The 25,595-nt window shown below is 45.3% G+C and overlaps 1 protein-coding gene across 6 annotated transcripts in view; it reads right to left on the minus strand.

Moving 5' to 3' along the window:
• Window positions 1–734: 734 nt before the first annotated feature.
• The window catches only part of CLUAP1 (clusterin associated protein 1), a 71,026-nt gene continuing 46,165 nt past the window's right edge, over window positions 735–25,595 (minus strand). For 3 of the 6 annotated variants that reach the window (XM_071571392.1, XM_071571393.1, XM_071571397.1), the window contains 4 exons: window positions 19,016–19,120; window positions 4,658–4,713; window positions 1,522–1,575; window positions 735–1,236 (listed from right to left, as the gene is read on the minus strand). In XM_071571392.1, coding sequence (XP_071427493.1) covers window positions 1,090–1,236; window positions 1,522–1,575; window positions 4,658–4,713; window positions 19,016–19,120 — 362 coding nt within the window. In that variant the 3' untranslated portion in view covers window positions 735–1,089. The remainder of the gene's footprint in view (window positions 1,237–1,521; window positions 1,576–4,657; window positions 4,714–19,015; window positions 19,121–25,595) is intronic. The other 3 variants (XM_071571395.1, XM_071571394.1, XM_071571396.1) reach the window with 3 other exon arrangements.

A 25,595-nucleotide genomic window follows, 5' to 3' on the forward strand; every position in this document is an offset into this window, starting at 1 on the left:
GCATTTCAAGCTCTGAGCTCTGCTGATGGGGCACTTCTTTGGGTGTGACAGTTCCACCCTTGGGGTCAGAGATGAAAAACCTCTTGATTTTTCAAGTAACTTGTGTATTCCTTCCTTCATTAATGGAGGGAATGGACATAAGTCTAGCCTTCAGATGGGGTAGAAAGCAAAGTACTTTGCTGGTGTAAAAATGTGGAGGACAGCAGCACAGTGAGGACCTTGACTGCCTTGATGAACACACACCCCAGTGAACTCTTCTAATCAAGCACTGATTCCTGTTCCTCTGAAGACAACTGTGATGCTAAAGAGGAGCTAAAAGAAAAGAGGCAACACCCAGACCAACCTGAATACACCTTCACTGATGGCATCAGCCCAACACACTGAACAAAAGCCCGGCTTTTGACCCATTTGAATGCCTAAATCTGAGTCTATCCTGGTAGCCCCAGTACAAATAAAGGGTTAATTTCATACAAATTTAGTTACAGCACATCTCTCAGGCTGCTCTCGGGACACTCAAGATTAGCCTACTGAAGTTTGAGACAATTCCCACTGACAGAGCTGAAATACTCTGTCGTATTTGAGAGCCCCTTCACTCGTTTCCCAGTTTTAACATCACTCTTTCAGTCTAATTGGAGCTGCTCTTTGCAGAGACAAGCCCTTGATCACGTGAAGGATATGTTTAGGATAAATAGATTTAAGCCAGATTTACAATCAATTGAAATGCATTCCCAGAGCAGCTTTTCATCCAGTTTTATTAAGCAAAAAAAATCTGTTTGGACATAATAAAATGCAGGGAAATCAGGCGCACGGTGCTCACCGGAGTGAGACTGCTGGCACTGCAGTGCATGAGAGCCAGTTTAAAGCAATTATGGAAATAACATCACATTACTGTGATTCCCATTATGGATAAACTGCTTATGCTTTGAGAGTCACAAGCCTGGCAATCCAAGTTTAATTTTAAAGTTTAATGAACATTATTTACCAACTCCTGAATTCATGCTGACATGTGCTTTTCAGATGGCAGGATATTTGCTCCTGGCTTGCATTCTCTCCAGAGTTTGTTTCAAGATGCCTCCTGCTACTGAAGGGTCAGAAGTCATTATCACTTTGCTCCAATGGCTCTGGCTTCTTTGCTCGATGAGTGGATTTGCTTGGGGAGATTTCCATGCTGTCATCTTCCAGATCATCCTCGTCGTCATCTTCACCCAGGTCAATCTCACTATCCCCCGAGTCCTCCTGAAGGAAAGGAAACAAAATGCCATATCCAGTTCAGCTCTCCCATGGCAAGGCCTCTTTGCCAGCCCAAAAGTAAGGGATGGCAGCACTGGCTCCCTCCCTGCACTCCCAATCAATTGCAAACTTCCTTCCCCACCTCTTGGAGCTAGCAAACATGAACTCAACTTCTGCTGGATCTGGGGTATTAAAGACCTGGCAGGGTATTTAACTTTAAAGCAACACCTATTGTGGGACCAAAGAACCAAGGTGAAATGCAAGAAAATTAACTGCAGAAGAGGAACCCACCTGTGTCTTGGTGGTGACCTTCTGTGGGCCTGGCCGTGCTGGGGCAGGTGTCCCCTTGGAGAACCAGAGCGGAAGAACAGGAGAGGCAGAGCAGGGAAAAAATGTACAAGAACATAAAAGAAACCAGAAAGTAACCAAGATAGGAGCAGGGGAGAAGGCAGCAAAGGCAGGCACAGCTCTGGCATAATGTGCCAAATCAGCAAGGGACAGGGGCTGGGCATACAGCTGCTGGTTCTTGGGCAGGCTGAAACCTGCCCTATTCCCAATCCTTTAACTCCATGAACTACTTTAGGGGTTCAAACCAGCCTCACCAGTCTTCTTCCCTGATCTCAGACACCTGTGAGGGTTCCTGAGTGAGTCTCTCAGCCCCTGGGCCTGCTGAGAGGCTGATTCCAAGGGCAGAGACTTGAGATAACTGAAGTGGCTGCAGCTGAGGCAATCAGAGATTGAAGGCCTGGGCTTTCCACACCTTGATATGCTGGGGCTGTACCAACAGGGAGAAAGCTATGAACAGAAAAGTATAAAAGGACAAGAAATCACAGAGGATGACTATTCTAATCTGCCAGGAACATGGTCAAGGACAACAAGGTGGCATCATCACCTACATTCAGGAATGGGTCTGAGTGCCAAGGGCGTAAATCATGTCCCAGGAGGCAATAACAGCCACACACAGTCTGGCAGGAGCGAAGAGCAGAGCAGGGATTGCAAGTTTCTCTCCACAGGCAAAGTGAGGATGCCCAGAGAAGCTGTGGCTGCCCCATCCCTGGAAGTGTTCCAGGCCAGGTTGGATGGGTTTTGGAGCAACCCAGCCTAGTGGAAGGTGTCCCTGCGCACGGCAGGGAGGTGGAATGACACAAGCTTTAAGATCCCTTCCAACCCAAACCAGTCTGGGATTCACAGAGATGTCTAAACTGCCCCCCTCAAGACAGGCAGCACTGGGGGGCTTGTCTGATGGACAGGGAGATAGAAAGGCTCCATAGATAGAAAGGCTCCATCCACACTGGGAATTAACAGCAGCACAGGTTCAAACCCAAGCCCACAGTTATCATAGTTCTACTGTTTCCTAGCACAGTTTTGGCCTGTGCCTGCGAGCACTCTTCAAAACAATATTCCATCATCATGTGGGAAACAGGACAGCCCCACTGCTCTTAGGATGTCAGCAGCTTTTTGGGAAGATGGGAAGAGCTTCCTGTATGGATGCAAACCACATCACAGCAGCTGGCTTCAGCTGCCTAGTGCAGATGTAAAAACTCAGGTGTGCCCCGAGACAAGAAAGGTTGCCCACAGATGTCAAAGGCTGGGCACAGACATAGAACAAGTGCCTCCTGTACAAACCTATGTGTGCCTTTTAGACTCTGTCTGCTTACCACATAAACCATAACCCGATGCAAAGCCAGGAGCCCTGGGACAGCAGGAATCCCAAGGGACAAACCCTGTCCCATCATCTGGATGACTGATGCTGCCAGTACAGGCCCTGGAGAGGGTCCAAGGCACATGTTTTTAGAGCATGTTTTTAGTCCATGTACCTAACTCCTGCTGCACTGCACTGATCCCACCTCCCAGCAATCTGCCCCCAGAGCTCACTAACAGCATTCCTGTAGCCTGTGTGCCACTAGTTCTGCACTGTAGGATGAGACTCCCAGAGCACAGGAAAAATAGGGAAATCTGTGTCTATGCTGTTGAGAGAGCACAGCCAGAGGAAAGAAGGAGAAAAGCAGGCCTGGGGAATGCGGATTCAGTAGGTAAAAAGGTGTTTCTCTAGCTGCAGAGAGGGCTGATGTAGGGTGATGGCCCTGATAAGGCCTGAGGGGTTGAGGGAAATGCCTCAGCACCCCTGGAGAGATGCTCCAAGCAGAGGACAAAGGGCTTTCAAACTGGTAAGATTAACAAAAGATGGAGTGCTAAAGACATAGCACGGCCTTCTTTTGCGATATCTTCAAGGGCCCACCTCACCTCAGGGCATCACCATCACCCTCCCAATAGATTGACTTAGCCACACAAACCACATGGAAGAAAAGAAAAGGTATAAAAAGTGTTTGGAGTTTAAACTCCAGCAGAGGTGAGGGAAATATGCCAGTGTCTCTGTGAGGGTAACTGCTGCAGCTCGTCCAGAACAATGTAGGGGTGAGGAGACCATGTGCTCTCTTAATTTTTTTCTAACTTTACTTTCTTAACTTTACTTTCTTCCTTTCTTACTTTGATTCTCACTTTATAAGCATTTCTTTTACTAAATGTGTTTTGCTACCTTAATACTAATAACAGTTACTTGCTTCACACTTTGCTACTTTATATTGGTTATTGCTTTTTGCTATTCTTACTTTTCTAAGACCAGCTCTGTTTTGCAACTACAGTAACTTGCTCCACTTTCAATGTGCAGTTTCTTTTTCAACATGTATGTTGATAAGAAGCAGCTCTGTTCTTTCCTTTTGCTTTGTGTTAGAGAGTGGTGTGCAAGATATTTTGTTGTCTTATGTTATTGAGAGAGTGTCTGGATAAGTGTTTTAGGTGGCTGTGTTTTTAGTTAGTAGTTCTTTGTTCCTAGTTTCTGTCTGTTGTGAAAATGGGATACATTGCTGTATTGTAACTTAAGTTTCGTGTGTTTGTCTCTGTAGAATGTGTTTGATGCTGGTTTCTTTTGGGGTCTTTTATAATCAATTAAATACAATCTTGCAGCTGAACGTTATCATGGGCAAAGCAGAACCCACAATAACTGTCACATATTTGTATTAATGTTATTTCGGGAGCTGTTGTGAGAAAAGTTCTTTTCTGGCTTAAGTGTGGCTTTGTATTAGAAGTCACAAAACCTTCCAACCTGTGGGCTGTCCGTTAGTTGACAGACACAAGGCTCTGATTCTCTAGAAGCGCTTATTGCTAATAATTTTCTCCCTCACTGAAGTGAAGCTTCACATCAGAGGTCAGAAGCCCTTCCATCCTGTGTGCTGTCAGTTAAAAGACAGACAGTGTTGGGTACATAAGGATCTGATTGTCTGGAAGCACAAATGGCTAATAAGGTTTAATTAATACAGTTAAGACTAGAAATCTTTGTATTTCTGTCTCCCTCCTCCCTTTCACATGACAGCTGGCATTCTAAAGCTCTGCTAGAGAAGCTCTACAGACATGTGGAATAGTAACTTACATCTTCCTCCGTGTCTCCACCTTGCATTGTTCCCACGACCCATGAGCCAGCTCTTCCTGCAGAAGCAAAGAGAAGGACCATAAAACCTTGCTCATGGTTACAGTAAGGGAAAAGGAAGGACAAAGCTCAAAGTTTACATTTTAGGGACAAGTCAAATGGCAGTGAGAGGATGAGATCCCAGTGCACATAAGGTTCCCCCCTTTGCTAGGCCTCAGAGCTCAGGAGATGGTAGAAGAGGGCTGTCTGCCAGTAGTTCCAGCCAGGCTGGTATTTCCAGAGCTACCTTACAACAGCTCTAACAGGACAAGAGGCAATGGACACATTAAGAAACAGGAAATTCTATCTGAACACAAGAAAGCACTTTGGTTTTTCATTGTGAGGGTGGTCAAACACTGGAACAAAGTTGTCTAGAGAAGTTGTGGAGTTATTAATGGAGATATTTAAAACCCAGTTGGATGTGGTCCTGGAAAATGACATCAAACATCCGGTTTGAGCAGAGGGGTTGGACTCCATGATCTTGAGAGGTCCCTTCCAACCCCAAAAAATCTGTGAATTGATATATTCCTTCCTCTGCTTTGGTACTTAGAGAACAAAAGCCTGTTTTTTCATGTCATAAACCTCCTGTCCTTTAGAAAGCTGCGATCCTTTCCAGTATTCCAGGAGGGACTGACATCTCTTACAGGAATTCCTGGCAGTGCCAAGGCAAACCTCAAAAATTTTCTGTTGAGAGCCGGATGTGTTAAGTCTGAAGGGAGAGGTGGAGATCTCAGGGTTCCAGGGAGATCACTGAAAAGGGAGACTATGCTTGTGCTTTGCTCTTTTGGCAATGCAGAGGCCCTAGAAAATGGGGAAGATGCTACCAAGGTCTCCTTTGCTAGGGAGGGACCCTGGAAGGTGTAGGGAAAGGGGAACTGCTGCATGTGGGCTGCCTGGGTGATAGCCCTGCTCCTGCAGTCCCCCTTCAACATTCATCAGATCCTATTTAGAGCCATTCTGTGATCATCCCATTTCACCATCTGTTTATCTCCTGTCATCACCAGCTTCCTCTATGCCAAATACAGATTTTTCCAATCAAGACAATCAAATCTTTACTGTTTTTAGCATGAAAAGAAAGCAGCTTTAAAATATATCCTGGCAAACCTCTTTTGTACCCTCCAAAGTACAAAAGATGACAGGTCCCTTTTGTCCCATGCAGATTGGTCTGAGTTAGTGGTAGGAAAAAGCTGCCTAAGTCATCCCTAACTCACCAAAAAACCTTTGTTGCATCAAGGCAGATAATTTAAAGGATTTTATGTCTTTAGATATAAAGCAGTGTCCTCTATCCATTGCATTGTTGATAATACAGGCAGTGGAGATGGAATTGTAAGATTTCTGGACAGAAGCTTTGGAGACTTTTGCTCTAATTAATGCAAGACTAAACTATACAAATTTGGAGATGACTACAAATGACATCATTAGACAACAACATAACACCATTTTTGCCCAGTCCTACAGATGGCTCCAAGAGTTTAACTGCAATTTTGTACCAGAAGGCTCAGCATAAAGCATAAAACTGGGAATTATTACCTCAAAAGGAGAAAGCTGCCTGAAGCTCCTGAAATAAGACAAAGATGAGAGAGATTCTGAAGATAAAAGAGAATCAAGTTACCATGTAAGAGGAGTTGATAGAATACCACACTTCAAAATGCCATGGGAAGAGCTTAGAGAATGCCCACAGAAGGTCTACAGGATGCTGCTCTTCCAGGACATCTTAAGGGCATCTAACTCCTTACACCTGGAGGAACATGAGAATCAGGTGCTGCCCAGACTTGGAGCCCTACATGGTTTAAGCTAGGAGCATCCCCCTGAGTAGGGACTGTGGGATCAGCAGGACTAGATCCTGCAGCACAACCCCTGGGAGACTCCCAGATGAGACCCCAGGATACAGAGGTGCTGGACCACAACCCTGGGACACTCCTTGGAGAGATTGTTGGTAGAGGGGCTGGGGTTTCACCTGTGCACTAAACTGTAAAGAGGAGAGAAAGCAGATTTTCCATGTTAACTTCCAGAATGTAAACCTCCAAGTTTCCATGTGTGGGAGCACGGACAGGTAGATGGCCATAGTGTGTTTCTGCATGCACTGGAGGGGAGGCAAAAAACAGGAGTCATGTGCATGGGGCAGGGAGAGCTGGGGAAGGTCTCACTTGATTTCCTGTGTTCAGCTCAACTGGGCTTGGCTCATTGTGAGCCTACTGCTGCATTGTTCTGGCCATGGAAATTCATGCAGCTTCGAAGCGGGTGGGAGCCTGTTGTGTTTACTTACAGATAATGTGAATCCAGGCAGGACAGGCTTTAAAAAGTGGTAATTGACAAAAGTTTTTGTAATAACCAGACTGTAATTCACTGCAGCTTTGGAGTCAAATCTAATCTCCGTGCATCCCCATGGCATCAGAGAGCAGAACATGCATCCGTGATTTGAAGCCCATAAGCATTTGCCATTTTCCCTCTGTGTGATATTTGCCATCGTACCAGCCTGCGCAGCTTCCTGCAGTGGAGCCACAGGACTGGAATGATTTCCAGCTTCTCACCCAGCAGTGGGTACATGTTAACCCTGTGTCGACAGCAAGAAGCAATGCCCAACCTGTAAGGTCCGGACAGGGAGGGGAGAGTGGATTTGCAGCTGAAACATTTTGCTTCTAGTCTGGAGATCTGCCGTCTCCAGTGCTTAGTGCAAATACACAGCATGAGCTCAGAGAAGACACCTCCCTCCCCTCTGCATCACATTCCCTCATGCCTGAACTTTCTGCTTGTTGTGTGCTTTGGGCACTGTGTTCTCTAATCATAGAACCATGGAATGCCCTGAGTTGGAAGGGACCCACAAGGACCACTGAGTCCACCTCCTGGCCCAGCACAGGACACCTCAACAGTCCCACCCTGTCTCTGAGAGTGTTGTCCAAACACTTCCTGAGCTCTGTCAGCCTTGGTGCTGTGCCCACTGCCCTGGGGAGCCAGTTGAGTGCCCGACCACCCTCTGGGGAAAGAACCTTTTCCTGATATCCAACCTAACCCTGCCCTGGCACAGCTCCAGCTGTTCCCTCATGTCCTGTTCCTGCTCACACAGAGCAGAGATCGAAGTTGCCCCTCCACTACCCCTCATGAGGAAAACTGCAGACCCTGATGAGGTCAGACCTCAGGCTCCTCTTCTTCAGACTGAACAAACTCCCTGAACTGCTCCTCAGATCCTTCCCCTCCAGACTTTTCCCCATCCTTATATCCCTCCTTTCCACACTCTCCAATAGCTTTAGATCCTTATGATATTGTGGTGCCCAGAACTGCCCCAGGACCTGACGTGAGGCTGCTCCAGGGCAGAGCAGAGCAGGACAATGGCCTCCCTTAGCACAAGGCTCTGATCTCAGCAACATTTTCAGGCACTGCCAAAATACAAGGGTTCTTTAAGCTCACCACAGCTGCTGCCCAGGGGAGCAGACCTAAATTTATGTCTTACACCTCCAAGAAAAGGAAATCCACTTGGACGTGAGGGACCTGTCTCCCACCATTTCAGACCTACAGCCTCTCCTCCTTCTCCACCAGGTCCAGTGTTGCAATGGTCCAGCTGAGAGTGCACAGCAACACCTCCTCCACTCCAGGGAGCATCTCCTGACATAAAACCTACAGCCACAGACAACTCTAAGATCAGATGCTAAGAAGGAAGAAGAAAACTCAATTTAAGATAAATTAATTTCTCTGCATTCCAAACACCCCTCTTTTTTGGTATTGCTAAACAAACTTGATTGCTGCCTTTCCCCAGCTACATAAGCCTGGTAATACTGCCCAACAGCTGCTTATCAGGGAACTAAAGTCTGCAAAGACTCTTATCTGGGGAACAGAAATCTGCAGCAATCCACACAGAAATGCAGGAAAATAAGCGTAGCTGCATCAGCATTCTCCCTCCCCCGTTAGTTTCCTCAGAATACTAACAATCAGATCCAGTGGCTCAAACACTGTTTTTCTCTCCCATTTGACCTGAAGAGGCAAGGAATAAGACCTGACTCCCAAAAATTTTTTTATATGGTTTACAATTAGGACTTGATTTGGTTTACTAGAAAAGTATATTCCCTCCAGGAGCACAGCCACAAGGACCCACATACACCACATGTATAAAGTCAGAATAAAAGTGCCCTTGGGGAAGTTCACATGGAAGGAGTTTATTTTTAAGTTTCAAAAGCAGTATCAGTTTGGTGGAGTTTTCTGAGATGCTCTGCACAGGTACACTTGTGAAATTTTTCCTCTTGATTTCATATATTACCTTCAAACTGCTGGAGAACCTGAACCCTGCTAATGCACAGCCAAGAACTTTCGTGTCAGACCCACCACCATGCCACCACCATGGAATATATGAAACCCAGACCCTTTCATCTCGCTTCCACAGAATTTGGATTATGGCAAACACATGCCAGGAGATGCCTGCAAACAACAACGTTCCTCAGGAGCTATTAGGAAGACAGCAGCTGGCCAGGGCAGAGGAGATTTTTCTGTTGCTGTGTACATTCTGATAACTTCCAAGAAATCAGAGAGGTATTTTCAGAGAGGCAAACAACATTCCTAAATCCCTGATGGACTGGAAAGGTAAGAACTCAGTGCCCAGCAGAGCCTGTGTCACAGCTGCTGTTCCTGACTCACCTCTGCCCACCTGATGCCATGTCATGCTGGGTCTACAGCTCTCCCTTCTGTGCAGACATCTAAATTTAATTTGGCCTCTGAAAGAGCACCTGGAAGCCTCACTGAGGGTGGGAACTGCATATTGCCGATGTTTTGGAGACTCAAGCTTTGCCACCCTGGCACTGCTGGGACACTGAGTATGTGGCAGAAGTTTACATGTGCAACACCCCTGTCAAATCCTCCCTGGGGGCACTTCAGCGTGGCATGACTCTGAACAAGACATTTTCTTCTGTTTTTTTCAAAAACACGAGCTCCAAGCACTCTACAGCAGCGAGGAGAACCTGATCCCTGTTTCTTAAGGGTTTCTGACAAGATTGTGGGAATGACTTGGGAAGGAAGACCGCATCCTGCACTAAGCTGTGTGCTGGTAAGAGGCAGCTGGTCCTGAGGATGAAGTTGAGAGTTTGGGGATGGGATCACACAGCATCTGAGTGATGCCCAGACAGCTGCAGTGGGTTTCAGAGTGGTTTTTTTTTAATCAAGACTCATTTCCACAACTAAGAAGAATGCAACATTTTGAGAAAACATGCAGACTTGTTACCATCTTGTGTTTGTAAAGATAAATGCACTTAACGTGTCTCTTGGACTCAGAGATGTAACTTCCTTTTGAAACCAGAGAGAAGGAAAAAACAGACCACCTGTTGAACATTCTCAACTGAATCCCTCCACTCTCCTGTGTATCAATCTCACACCTGTGATTTCTACACACCTGGAGGAGTTAAAAGGGAAGGAAAACATTCCAGAATTTCTGTGGTAGAAATCTGGACACAGCCACAAGCTGGAGCAGGAATTTCCAGTGAGACCAGGACTTTCCTGCTTTTCAGCTTGCCTGCTATATGGAGGGGGTTTGGAAACAAGACCATGTAGGCTCACCTGAGAAGATCTCTATGTCAAAGCTTCTATTTTCCCTCCAGAACTAAAAAGGGTGAAGGCCTCTGCAGCCTTCCCCCAGCATCCAGGGTACCAGAGGCATTCAGTGCCCTCACTGCCCAGCTGTCAGCACATCATTACCACACTGATCCCCCGGGGCAGGTCTGCCAAAGCAAGAGGCTCCGAGAGAGCTGCTCTCTCACTGTGTAAGTTTGGACTGATTACCTGCTGAAAAACAGAGTTTAATAAAGCTGTCTTCTTACAGTAAAGACCAAAAGGCTGAAGTTGTTCCTCTCTTGGTGGTGAAATGGTCTCTGTAGTCTGGACAGGTCAGAAACTCCCCTCAATACCAACATTATCAAAGGAAACAAAGAGTTAAAGCATTGGAATAATTGGTTTACAGGAGCTTAAAGACCCTCGCAGTGTGGAAAAGAGGGTGATTTATTACAGACAGGCACAGTTCTACAGTTCTGTAAGGGTGGACTATTCCAGCTTCATTCTATAGCATTGCCTTGTGTGTCAGCTGGTGTGTCCCAAACTGCCACCACTACCACTGCGAAGGGGAGAGATCCTCATGATGCCAAAATGCATTTCAGACTGGTCTAAGAGACTGGAATGATGGATCTGCACATATAATCACAACATCACTTCAAAATCTGCCACTTCTGATAGTATGTAAAGGAAAAAATCCACCTAGTTCAAGGGGAGACTAAACAGGTTCTTAGGAGAAAATAGATCTCTTGAGGTTTAGATTAAATTTGTGGAAGCCACATATGGCTCAGTAAATACTCATGGGGGTTGAAACAGATTGAGAGCAGGAGGGAACTTGAGGGAAGTTCCTAACGCTCTTCCCCAGACATTTTCTTTCAGCCAGTAGTGGAGAGAGAAGACCAGGCTGGATGGACCCTCTGCCTGATCCAGCACATCAGCTTCTGCATTCCCAGGACAAGGCTTTGCACTCTTTATTACCCTGATGTCCACCTCCTCTGCACATGAACTACCATCCTGCTGCAAACTACTCATTTATGGCTTGTTTCAGGCAAGAGGTTTCTCTGTACTGCAGATGGTTAAGATCTTCAATGTTCAAAGAACTTCTTTGGCTTTCTGACAAAACTAGAGTCTTAATCCAAGCACCATTATAAACTCAGTTGGACCTCAGACAAATACAATATAAAGGGGATGTGAAATTTTTATTCATATTGATAATGTTAAAATTAAAAGTAAGATCGTGTTGCATCCAGCTTTGGGGGTCCCAAGCACAGGTAGGACAGGAAACTGCTGGCAAGAGTCCAGAGGAAGGCATGGAGATGCCCCGAGGGCTGGAGCCAGGCTGGGAGAGCTGGGGGTGTTTATCTGGAAGAGAAGGCTTTGAGGAGACCTGAGAATCCCCTCCAGTGCCTAAAGGGGCTCCAGGAGAGCTGGAAAGGAACTTGAGACAAGGGCCTGGAGGGACAGGACACAGGGAATGGCTTCCCACTGCCAGAGAGCAGGGATAGATGGGATATTGGGAAGAAATTCTACCCTGTGAGGGTGGGGAGGCCCTGGCAAAGGTTGCCCAGAGAAACTGTGGCTGCCCCATCCCTGGTATTGTCCAAGGCCAGGTTGAATGGGGCTTGGAGCAACCTGAGCTAGGGGAAGGTGTTGGAGTTGGAACTGTATGAGTTTTAAGGTCCCTTCCAACCCAAACCAGTTTGTGATTCTGTGATAAATCAGTGTATTTTCTAAGTTAAAAAAGCAAATGATCAGTGACCCATGGATTTATTATAATAAGGACCATTAAAGGAGGAGACTTGCCTGTAATTGTGATACTGTGATAATAAAACAGTAGTTTCACAGGCTCAGTAAGGCAGCCTGTCCTCCCAGCCCCTCACACCCAGGCTCCCTCCTGATACAGAACCCTTCCTGGTTCCCTGAAGCTGACTTTGCTGTACTGTTGACCTAGCAGCACTAAACTCTACAAAGACAGAAGTTCCACAGCCCATTCCAACTGCCTTCTTCCCCTGCTTCTACCTGTTCCTCTCTGCACGTGGGGAAGAAGGGGTCGATTTTCTCTCTGTACCACAGCAAGTCTCCCCCAGCTAACACTCCATGGGAGACTAAGTCCTATAACTTCAAGTCTTTTAACTGACTAAAAGAATAAAACCAGGAGCAATATTGTCAAAGCTGCACTTCGTTTGAATTTTTGCTACATCTAGACAGAGCTGAAGAAAGGGCTCTTGAGGGTGAAAATGTGTTGGAAAATATGTTTTTACCCAATTATAGCAAAAGAAGGGCCTAAAAAGAGGGATTAGCTCTCCCCGAGAATCTTGCTTCTGAAATGGCAAACCACACTGCAGTACCTCCCCACCTAGTACAGAGAGGGAGAAAGCCTTATCATACACATAACCTGGAAATTAGAGATGTAGAACTGTATAACAGTACCTACAGAGACCACACACAGTGGACCCTTTCTCCTTAGTCTGAGAACAAACATGCCTCAGCAACACCACCATGCAAGAACACACACAGCTTCAAATGAAAGTGATTGAAATATCTTGAATTGAGTCCAGTAAAAAAGCAGTAATTAACAGAAATAATGTCCTTTCTATGCTGCCTTGATAATTAAGTGTCATCATCATGGCTAGGCTTCATGAACGAAGATTTGGGAAGGGCACTGCCCACGCTTGTTGCAACTGTGCTGGTGACTAAAAAGGCTGATACAGGGTAGGCAAATCCAGTCACAAAAGGCACAGCAGAACGTCTCTTTAGGTGACATTGGCAAGGAACGGTCCTTTCTGCGTTGTCTTTTCTCCTCAAGACTGACTCTGCGTGTGTTCTCAAAGGAAGCAGCAGCGTCGTGAATGGTGTGTCTCCATGAATCCCGATTGGAGGCCGGAGTGGACCATTGGTGGCAGTCAATATGGCCAAGGCTGAGCTGTTGTTTCAGGGAGTCCTTGTATCTCCTCTTCGGGGCTCCTCTCTTGCGGCAGCCGGTGGCGAATTCACCATAGAGCACAATCTTTGGGAGGCAGTGGGTGATCCTCCATCCTGGAGACGTGCCCTGCCCAGCACAGCTGCGTTCTCATCAGCATGGCCTCGATACTGCTGACCCCTGCCTGTTCAAGAACAGACACATTGGTCACGTAATCAGACCAGTGGATGTTTAGGACTGAACGGAGGTAGCGCTGATGGAAGCGTTCGAGGAGCTGCAGGTGGTGGCGATAGGTGACCCAGGATTCAGACCCATATAAGAGAGTAGACAGTACAATGGCTCTGTAGACACTAATCTTTGTACTTTTCTTCAGGTGTTTATTGGACCAGAGTCTTTTATGGAGTTTTCCGAAGGCTCTGTATGTCTTTGCTGGCCTGTTGTCTATCTCTTTGTCGATCTTACCATCTGAGGAAATGATACTTCCCAGATAGGTGAATTGCTGGACTGACTTAAGCTCTGAATTGCCTATGGTGATGCGAGGATTATGGAAGACTTCTTGAGGTGCAGGTTGGTAGAGAACCTCTGTCTTTTTCAGGCTGACTTCCAGCCCAAAAAGCTCAGCAGCCTCTGCAAAGCAGGATGTGAAGCGCTGCAGAGCTGCTTCTGTGTGAGCAACGAGGGCGGCATCATCAGCAAAAAGCAGCTCTGGACAAGGTGATTCAGGGTCTTGGTGTGGGCCTTCAGTCGCCTTAGGTTGAATGGGCTTCCATCGGTACGATATCGGATGGAGATGCCGTCTTCTTCATCGAGGTCTGCTGTGGCTCTTTGGAGCATCATGCTGAAGAAGATTGTGAATAGAGTTAGTGCAAGAACACAACCTTGTTTCACACCATTGGTTATTGGAAAGGGCTCAGAGAGTGCATCGCCATATCTGACTTGTCCATGCTGATCCCCATGTAGCAGGATGATCATTTTGAGCAATTTGGGGGCACATCCTAAATGTTCCAGGATCTGCCACAGGCCTTTTCTGCTCACAGTGTCAAAAGCTTTGGTGAGGTCAATGAAGGTTACATAGAGACCTTTGTTCTGTTCCCTACACTTCTCTTGCAGTTGTCTGAGAACAAACACCATGTCTGTGGTGCTTCTATTGGCTTTGAAACCACACTGGCTTTCAGGTAGAAGTTCTTCTGCAATAGTGGGTACTAATCTGTTCAGAAGTATTCTTGAAAGGATTTTCCCAGCAATGGAGAGCAAAGGAATACCTCGGTAATTTGAGCAGTCTGATTTTTCTCCTTTCTTGTACAGGGTGATGATGACTGCATCACGGAGATCTGGTGGTAGTTCACCTTGTTCCCAGCAACACACAACAAGCTCGTGGAATTTGGCATGGAGTGCTTGACCTCCATGCTTCCAGATTTCGGGTGGAATTCCATCAACCCCAGCTGCCTTGCCAGTTTTCACCTGTTATATGGCCTTAAGTGTCTCTCCCATAGTAGGGGCTGCATCCAATTCATTTTTCACCAGTTGTGTGATGTGCTGAATTGCTGAGTCTTGAACTACACGGTTGGCACTGAAGAGAGTCTGAAACTGCTCAGACCATCAGTTCAGGATGGAGGTTTTATCTGTGAGAAGCAGTTGACCATCTGCACTGAGTAGGGGTCTTTGAACCTGGTGTGTGGGTCGTACACTGCTTTTAGGGCCTCATAGAATCCTCTGTGGTACCCAAATCTGCGCATAGTTGTGTCTTTTCCGCTAGGTGGAGCCACCATTTGTTCTGGATGTCTCGAAGTTTCTGTTGGAGCTCACTGCATGCAAGACGAAAGGCGGCTTTTCTTACATGGCAAGATGGCTGAGCAAGGTGTGCTTGGTGAGCAGTTCTCTTCTTCTTCAACAATTCCTGAATCTCTTGATTGTTTTCGTCAAACCAGTCTTTGTTTTTCTTGGAGGAGAACCCTAGGGACTCTTCAGAGGTCTGCAGGATGCAACTTTTAATATGTTGCCAAAGTGCTTCAAGAGAGGGATCTATGGGATTATCTTTAAGTCTAGTTTGAAGATTTACCTGGAAGCTGTCTCTCACTGTGGCTGTTTGAAGATTGATGACTTGCAGCCTCCTCCTTGGAATGCCACCTCTCTTAGGTTTGGGCTTGAAGTGGAGGTTAAGTTTGCAATGCACAAGGCAATGGTCTGTTTGACATTCTGCACTCGGCATCACTCGAGTATGACGGACATCACTGACATTTCTCTGTTGTACTAAGATATAGTCAATGAGGTGCCAGTGCTTGGATCGAGGATGCATCCAGGTTGTCTTCAGGCTGTCTTTCTGTTGAAAGACAGTGTTGGTGATGGTGAGCTGCTGTTCTGCATAAAACTCTAGCAGGAGGCATCCGTTGTCGTTGCAGTTTCCAAGGCCATGCTTGCCCAGGACTCCTTTCCAAGCTTCAGAGTTCTTACCTACTCTGGCGTTGAAGTCACCAAGGATTATGATCTTATCATCTGCAGGAACGTTTTGGGTGAGGCGGCCCAGGTCTGTATAGAATTTGTCTTTTTCCACTGGTCAGCTTGGAGAGTTGGGGCATATACGCTAAAGAGAACAACATGTTGCTTGTTGTGTAGAGGAGGCGTAAGGACATGATGCAATCGGAGTGACCTGTCGGCAGATTTTCAAGTTTGGAGGCAATGGAGTTTTTAATCATGAAGCCAACTCCTGAAAGGTGTCTTTCGGTTTTGGGTTTGCCTGACCAGTAGAGTGTGTAGCCAGCACCATGTTCTTTAAGGCTGCCCCTTCCTCATGAAGACGAACTTCACTGAGAGCAGCAATGTCGATGTTGAGCCGTGACAGTTCATGGGCAATTAGAGCAGAACGACACTCAGGACGTCCACTATCCCCAGTATCAAGCATGGTTCTGATGTTCCAACATGTGAGTGTTAGTTTGAGCACACCTTTGCAGGCAGGTGTGTCCTTTGAAATCTCTTTGTTTTTGTTTGACCACATGGAAGATGCCGGTTGGCCGCGGTTATCCAACCGGGTGTGGAGATGAGCTTTGTTTAGGCCACCTTTGCTAGGCCCCTCTCCGTGTGGAGCAAGCAGTGCTGTCCTTAGAAAAGGCTGCTTGGTCATTCAGGATGCTGCCTCACGAGACTGTCATCTCCGGGGTCAAGTCTCCAATGACCCATATCCTGCCCCGCCTGCATGCAGGGTTGGGTCTGCACCTTCCAGCTGCTTCCTATCACCTGCCGTTTTCGACCCTCGCCTGTCGCTACAGGGCTTTGCAATGTGGGTGAACCCTTCAAGCCTGAGCAATGGATTTTTTAGGTGAGGCACAGAGTGCACAGAACTGGCCCCACCCTTTACTCCTGAGGTTCATCTGCCACGGCCGAGCAAGCTTGGACAGTGACAGTGAGTACCTCAGGACGTAGGTTTGGTCAGAGTATCCTTCTCTTAGATGGATGGCCTTACAGGGCTAAGCGAGCTCCATCTGCCCGGGTTTGGGGTTGGAGTTGTCCTTCTCCTAGGATGGTTGCCAGACGGCTGGCGAGCCCATCCTGCCCGTGGACACACTTTGTCTGACCCTTCAGCTGAGACCTGTCTGGCATGGGAGACCCTACCGGCGGCACAAACCACCTCCAGCATAGCTCTCAACCTCATGAGGACACACAAGCTTCTCCCCCGCGACAAGGGGGTGTCCCCAGAGAAGAATTAAGTGTATTTTCAATGCAAACTACCTGTGCTGAAAAACACAAACAGATTCTTGGTGTGTTTAATGACAAACTGCCAGAGAATGTTCAGCCCTGATCTTCTAAAGAAGCTGCTGCATCCGTATGTCTCCAGCACTTCCTTTAGTGAGAGTTATACAGTCAAACATATAGAACCACAGAGTTGTCTGGGCTGGAAAAGACCTCTGAGATAATCAATGTTACTCAGCACTGCCAAGGCCACCCCTAACCCATGTCCCCAAGTGCCACATCCAGATGGCTTTTAAATCCCTGCAAAAATGGGGACTTCACCACTGACTGGGCAGCCTGTTTCAATGTCTGCCCACCCTTTCCATAAAGAAATTTCCCCAATATCCACCTAAACCTCCTCTGGCACAACTTGAGGTGATTTGCCCTGGTCCTGTCCTTTGCTCCCTGGGAGCAGAGCCTCACCCCCACCTGGCTCCACGCTCCCGTTGTGGAGTTGTAGGAAGCAACAGCAAGTCAAGAGGATAATTATCTGCCAGAAGTAGTTTACTAAACACCAGGAAGAGACCCAGAGAAGCAGAGAAATCAATCCAAACAGCACAGCAGAGAAAACATCCCGTAGATTTGAACTGCTTGTTTTAAAGTCTGACAAGTACTTTTTGAGTCTCCATTAAGTATAATTAGTGATAACAAAGCTCTTCCTAGAAAAAATTCTATTTTGTGCTGGTTTAAAGGTAAACCGACAGGAGAAATTAACCCAATTCAAAAAAGATTATAAATCAGAGTTACAATTTAATACAAATACTACAACAAATGCAGTGATACAAAGAAAAATTGGTTTTAACCCACAAAAACCAGAGGTATAACCCAGCACCCTGGGGCACAAACAGAATGGTGTTCGTTGGCCCCTGTGCTGAGGCCACCGTGGTCCCCTGAGTGCAGAGTAAAAGGAAAGGAAAAACCTGTTTGTGAGGATGATGTCACAGTCTGGTCAAGAGTGGCAGTTGCAGTCCTGTTGTTCTGGTCCTCCTCTGGATCTGACAAGTGGTACCAGAAGTTCCCAACCCAAAGATTATATACCCTCAGGTTTAGGTGGGAATGCCCAGTACCTCCCCCAGGGCGGAGTTCCACAATGGGTGATCTAAACTCTGTCATAGGATGTTTTTCAAATCCTTGATGGCCCATGAGCAGACATGACCGCTCAGGCTGGGTGTGAAGGTGCTTATGCCTTCTTGGAGGGGAGTTATCACACCTGAGTCATTGTTGCAAAGATCCTGTCTCACAGGCTTCTCTAACACCCAGCTTGTAGCCTGAGGGGTCGGTGTGCCCTGGGCAGCTGCTGCCGCCAATGGTCCATTGTTAACAGTTCATTTAAAATGACATAGCAGGTGTAGAATACACAGTTTTGGTTACACCCACACTGTAATAAGCTGGTCTTGGCTGCTCTAACTAAGACACACTTGTAACAAAATCTACAGCTTCTGTAATAAAGCTTTGTACTCTTAAAACTGGTATTAAGAGCTGACTGACTGTAATCAGTACCCACATCACCTGGTTATGGTGTCCTCTGAGCTGCAGCTTAGCAGATAGTTACAGTCAGTTCCAAAGCTCTAAAACCTGTGTAAAACCTTTCCTTGAGCATTGGCAATGTAAAAATCCTTAGGGAATATTAGTGTTTCTAGCACTTATCAAGAATTTTCTATTTTTATGAAAAACAATGGAACGGAGGATAAAAATGCTTGAATTACATTGACTTGAGAATGTCAGTTTCTTTCTCTGGTCTCAGAGAGGGGAGAGCAGAATTTTACTTAGAAGAGCTCCACATATTTGCAGTTCCAGAGACTGCAATTCCACTCCACATGATGAACTAGGGTAGAAGCCAGACATCCTTTCCTGAAAGAAGCAGCTCAGGTGTGTTCCACCTGTGCCCATGTCAGTGCAGGTGCCTTTATGGACTCGTTGAAGGTCTCCTTTTGAAGAAGACTCTGCCAGAACAAGTGCCACAGCTAAAGAGAAATAAATGCTTTGCAATGAGAAATGGCACTGCTTTCCTAAGGCTTTGTATAAAGCTGCTTCAATACTTTCTAAGCCAATACTAAGGCAGAGTTTCTCTCACACAGTAATTTTTTATCTGAAGTTATTCAGATAATTCTAGCATATCCTTCTAAATAAAGGCAAGGAAGGGAGGGTTAAAGTACCTTGCAGCAGAGCTTCTGTGCTGGTGTGCTGCTTCATGATCTGCCCATCCAGTTCACTGTCAGATCTTTCATCCCCCTGAATGTCAACGTCGGAATCACTGTTATCTGGTTAAAACCAAAACCAGTTGATTAAAATCACTCAAATCAATTTCACAGAATTTAAATTTCACCTACAACTCAGAGCAGCAGTTGGACACAGGAGATACCAGCACTCACTACCTATGTTCAAGTGCAATATTAATTAAAAATGCAACTGCAGAGACCATTGGCTTTACTGAAGAGTACAGGGAAATAGCCAATATCCACATCCTAAGGAGAAATCCTTCTGCACGTTAAGTGCCAAAGCAGCGCACGCTATAAACAACTGCCCTGGGACAATCCCAGATTGTACCATAAATGTGCTGTTTAAATACCCTCTCTGCGTATGAATGTACAGTCAGAAGGTGCTATTCCAGCAACTAATTTAAAGATAAAACACTTGTGTGGGCTTATTAACACATCTGGTCTTTACTCGGACACAAGCAATATCAAAACCTGTCCCCTTGGGTTCTGCCTTTCATTTAATCATAGGTTCGAAAAGCACAGTGAAACATCCCCAAATAAATGAATGCAATTACAGCCAAAACCAAGATACCTGGAGAGACAGGAAAGCTTCCCAAGATGCTGCAACTTCTTCAAATATTTCCAGCATCTGCTTTTGTTTCTTTCTTCCTACACCAAGTAAAGCCTAATTTATTTAGTCCCCTAGTTCCAGTTCCCCAGTCACCAAACAGGAACCAGTGTAAAGGAATTGGACCAAATTGTCCTTCAGATGTTTCAAAAGATGACAAAAGTCTTCATCAGACACTTCAAGGGCCTGCAAGGACAAGGGCAGATTGTTCTGGAGGTCAGTCCTAGCTTGAGGTCCACATGCATGGCCAACTGAACTAATCCTCCTCAGAGCCTATTCTGCAAAAAACGGTGGGTGAAAAATTGGTGCAGAAATGCTGGGAAAAGTTTGGAGCAGGCTCGGCTCCATTGAAATCTCCTTCTATTCATGAGCTTCTTCCCTCTCTTCTTGCTCATGACAGCCTGCTTGTGCAAGCTCCTGGCTCACCAAGATCAGCTACTGCCACTTGTGATTTACTTCCCCCTTTAATGATTCAACCAACACACTAGACCCTCATCTCCTCTCATGGCTTGAACTGTCCTCACTCATGTGGAGATCACAGAATCATGGAATATCCCAAGTTGGAAGGGATCCCCAGGGATCATTGAGTCCATCCCCCGGCCATGCACAGACACTCCAACAATCCCACCCTGTCCCTCAGAGCATCATCCAAACACTCCTGGAGCTCTGGCAGCCTTGGGGCTGTGCCCACTGCCCTGGGGAGCCTGTTGAGTGCCCACCACCCTCTGGGGGAAGAACCTTTCCCTGATATCCAACCTGAACAACCTCCACTTCCCCTGACAAAGAGGAGTCCCTCCACACCAACTGATCCTACACCCCAGTGCTGATGGAGCTCATGGATTACCAGTGCCAGCACAAACCCAACAGGATCCCACGTGAGGACTCAGCACAGCAACATTTGCTACTGACTATTTAGAGAAAATAGGCAATTCTTTCCCAGGTACATTTAATTACACACGTCTGAGCTGAAAATGAAAATAACTACTTTAATTAGGGTTAGTAATGACCTGACACATCTTTGCAATATTTGATTATCGGACAATATACATATATTAGACATTTTTCCATCACCTTTTTCACTGCAATATTAAGTTAATGACAAAATAATAGTGGCAAGGGAAGTATTTGCTAGCCTGGTAAGATTACAAGGCTCCAGCAGTGTCAGCTACAATTTCTATTTGTGTTGCACTTTCTTCTCTGGCAAGTGAGGGAATCACTCACTGCTGTGTGATCTGGATGCTGCTTCTGTTTACCTGGCATTTAAGAATATGAGGTTTTTTCAGCCCTTGCACAGGCAAACTCCTCGGGAAGAGCCATGTGGAGCTTAAAAGATTTAGGTTCATGCTATGTATATGAAAGAATGAGTTTATTACACCTGTGATGGCTCTCACTGCTACTAAAGTGCTCTTATTATTTTGGGGGGATGGGGGGGGTTCTTCCTTCTTGTTTTTGGGGTGGTTTTCTGTGATCATTCCCCCGTCCCCCCTTTTTTTTTTTTTGGAAGTAATTTCTCCCATCCAGGTTTTGCCGCTTGTGCTCCTCCTAGGCAGCCCCACTGGACAGAGCTGAGGATGCTGTAGGGAGCCCTTACGGTTACTCTGCCAAACCATTTCAATTCCATGCAATTCCCATTGGCACTTTCTTCTTGCTGGCAGCTCTTGAGCATGAGCTGCCAGCTGAGCTGGGACTAATAGCTTCCCACTGTCAGAGGGCAGGGTTAGATGGGTCCAACCTGGCCTTGAACATTCCAGGGATGGGGCAGCCACAGCTTCCCTGGGCAACCTGTGCCAGCGCCTCAACATTCCCACAGGGAAGAATTTCCTCCTATATAAGCACTGAGTTGTGACTTTGAAACAAATCTTGTTGCAGATCTATGGCAAGAGTTTGGATTTTCCTTGGAACAGTCAGGCTGGAATCCTGAGGCACAGACCCCACAAAGCATCACTACAGTAAAGACATGCCAGGGGGTCAGGAAAGTGACAGTTGCAAACGCAAATTCAGCAACAGCAAAATTTCTGCTTTCTGCTCACTCTTGGAAAGACATCAAGCATTTTTTCACTTACAAAAAAAAATATATATTGATCTAATCCAGCCCAGTGGCTGCTATCACCAAGCCTGGCTCTGCCCATATAAAATTTGAGTTATCAGCTGAGCAGAATCATTCTGAGCCAAAATCCCAAGGACACAGAACCAGAGCATAGTGCTAAAAAATTAAATACACCAGATACATCAGACCAATCCAATGCTGTTGTGACTCATCCCAGCCAGAGCACTACATGCTTCACCATCCAAATCCCTCATTGTACATGCCCAGTGTGTCCCCTTTTCAACAAAATAATCTTGGCATTGATAAAAAGGTGACAATTCAGAAAGTTTCATTTAACAACATATACATTTTGATTTTGCCCTAGAAGAAGCCACAATCTCATCTATGTAATGCTGCATAACAGAATCTACAATTTCTGGGGAGACAAGGAACATTCCTTATGGAGAAATACAGATTTTTCTTAGGATCAACATAATGCAATGTAGATAATAAAACATGCTACCACAAAATGCCATGTGCTAGTATGGAGTGCAAAATCCACTCCAATGGACTGGCTTATGAGATTTATATGGCTTTAAAGGGGATTATTTTAATTTTCATGACAAGTTTATTATTATTCAGCAATCCACGTGCCCAAATTTAGGCCAAACTGGCAGCTTTCAGAAGCTTCAGGCTGTGGTTTTAAGAAGCTCTTGTATTTTTATTATGAAAGGGTAATCAGAAGAACAACTCTGTAAATTGTGTTTGGCCCATCTCCCCACTGCTATGATTCACTCTACTGCTCAGAGAATATTCTCAAAATAACAGCCAACCTGAGAGAGAATCTACTGGGATTTTAAGCCAGTCTTTCATTTCTGTTTCATAAGGGTGGGTTTCAGTCAACTCAATTAGTTTCCTTTAAAGCTGTCCAGGCACAAAAAGTACATCCTGGTTCCACTGCAAAGCACTCTGAAGTGGATTATTTGTTCCAAAGCATATATACTCCTTCCACAAAAAGTCAGAGCTGACACCTGGACAGATAATACGATATTTAAATTATTTAAATTTTGGTAATTTGCAAGGCTTGAGGGAAAACCAGCATGATTTAATAACTTAGCAGGGATTTCATTACAGATTTGGTAGTTTGCATCAATATCCAAGTAAACGTAACCAGCTGTAAAATAAGAAGCTACTGTGGTGAAGATAATGAGCACAGAGGACATTGTTTATTGATATGCTTTGGAATTAGATGTAAGTGCTGTTCAGCATGTTCAATTTGATAATGAAAATCACTGCTTTGAAAACACAGGCACTAGCTCTACAGCAATTCCTGGATTCAGCAGGATGTTTATCATTAGTGTTTTGCATAATAGCCACCTGTAAGATTTAATGCTATAGTTTTTGTTTATCTTTTAGTGTTACGCTAAGTACAAGCAGTAAAAGCTGGGCAAAATTTTTGAGTTTTGTCCGTTTTAAAAGGGGGGACTGTTGCCTATGGGGTTTGTGATATTTTCATTTTTATAGATTTTAGAAGTACTTGTAACTGTAGTAAAAAGGAAATTTAGTGTGTTAATATTTCCAGCAGCTTAAGTTCAATGTTTATATATGTCAACCTATGCCACATATCAGCAGCTCAAATTCTTTTAGTTGTTTAGACTCTCTTCAAGGCAGAAAGCTGAAGAATATCAGAAAAGCCTGCAGAACAAGACATAAACATGAGTCAACAACCTTGAGTCTAAGAACACTGGAAAAGCTCCAAGGGCCCTATGTGTGCTGAGGAAGAGGAAAATGATGAAGAGAGGGTCCACTGACCCCTAGGTCAAATCCTGACGAGGTGTGACCAGGGGCAGGATGGGGCTGGACCGAGAGATGTGTGAACGGGGGACTGGGTAGACAATATTATAAAACCCATGCAAATCAGTGTTCGGGGCACGCATCAATATGTATTCCTGTGGGCCCTAGGCCTGATATTAAAGGACTTTCACTTTTTATCTTATCCCACACTAACTTGGCTCAGAGTCCTGTTTTGGGGGTCTCTCACGGCATCAGTTTGGTATAACTAAACAGTTGTTTTATTTAGGTTCAGTAACCATAAAGTAGGTTTCTGGAGACATTTTCAAGAGTTACTTGATTTAGAATTTTGGTTTCCTTCTGAATTGCAGCCAAATCTTTATTGATTCTTTCAGTTTGGTCTACATAACAACAGTAACTAGTGTTGATGACTTTACACACTCCTCCCTGTGAGGCTAGTAAGAAATTGAGGGCAGGATGTTGATTTTGTTGAGAAAAATCAACTGGGCAACAGATCCAAAATAAAATCCAGTTAATAAATAGTGTGAAATAATGCAACAGGAAAAAACAATGAGGGTGGATTGGGATTTTAATGTGACTGAAGAGAGAAAGCTCAGTACTGACGCCAAAGGGTTTTTTTTGATTTTTCAATTTTCATATTTTGTAGATTTTAGGAACACAGTAAATGTAATGCTGTAGATTTTAGTGAATTAATATTTAGCAGCTTATAGTATAAAGTCCTTCTATCTCTACCCCTGCTCCAGAATAGGCAGCTGAGATCTGCCAGCTATTTAGTCTCTTTCTCAAGGTACCAGATCAAAGAATATCAGAGAGAACATAAACATGGAGCAGTGTGACCCGAAGCCCTGGAGAGCATCCAAAGAACCTTTGTGTGCTGAAGAAGAGGAGATGGATGAAGACAGAGGGTCCCAACGACCCCAGCCCCAATTCAGCAGGGGTGGGAACTGGGAGGGGACGGAGGTGGAACTGGACATGTGGACAGTAGAGATTGCATAGATTATATTATAAAAGCTATAGAACTTAGAGCTTGCACACACGTGCGTCGATGTATTCTTGGATGAGCGGGGTTGCTCATTAAAGTGCCTGCCCTTTATCTTATCTCCTACAAAACTTGGCTCGGAGTCTTTTTTATGGACTTTTACGGCAACAGTACCCATGTGAAAGCCTCAGTTCTACCAAATCCAGGCTCTTGTCCCACCAAACTCAAGAGCACTGGGCTCCAAATCAGCCTGAACACTCCTATACCCACAGCTCTGCAGTTTGAAGAGAATGATACAGAAATTTCAGGAGAGAACATCCTTTGTCCTTAGCATAAAAACTGAGATGTGTCATCTGATCTCTTAAGAAAAATTCATCCGGATACTGACAGCTACTAACTGAGGTCTGGAAAGCCTGGGTGTTCAGAACTGTGTACAGAAAAACTGGGCAGTAACAGCAACAGTGACCAAGAGATTGCAGAGGTAGGTCCAAGAGCACTTACTGACCTTGGTTGGTCATTTTATATCACAGAATCCCAGACTAGTTTTGGTTGGAAGGAACCTAAAAGCTCATCTCATTCCACCCACTGTCATGGGCACCAACACCTTCCACTAGACCAGGTTGCTCCAAGGCCCATCCAACCTGGTCTATTCCTTTTTAGTAAGAATGATTAACCACTGCTTGAAGAAGCAATAGGTCTCTGTCACTTGAAATAATTAACTCTTGATGACAAGCTCAATTTAAACTAAGATTTGCAGTCTTGGCATGGGAATAAGTAGTTACGTTATTTTTTGGCCCACTTTATGGACAGGTCATATTTGGGGACAATTAACTACTTCTAATGATCTTACAAGCCAAGAATCCATCTAAGTACTATTAAATTAGAACACGAATTTGCAATTATCTAACAAGCACAACACAAGACTCCTGTGGACCAATTCGAAGTGTGTTACAGGAAGATGGATGGTCTGAGCATCCCACAATGACAGTGCTGAGCATTAGCAATATCATCCAGGAATTACCCAGTGACCCACAGCCACACCCACAATTGCTGCAATGGGGCTTTCTGTTTATCTGCTGTCAGATTTTACAGC

This window comes from Pithys albifrons, chromosome 16 (assembly GCF_047495875.1).
Source record: "Pithys albifrons albifrons isolate INPA30051 chromosome 16, PitAlb_v1, whole genome shotgun sequence".
NCBI classification, from domain to species: domain Eukaryota; kingdom Metazoa; phylum Chordata; class Aves; order Passeriformes; family Thamnophilidae; genus Pithys; species Pithys albifrons.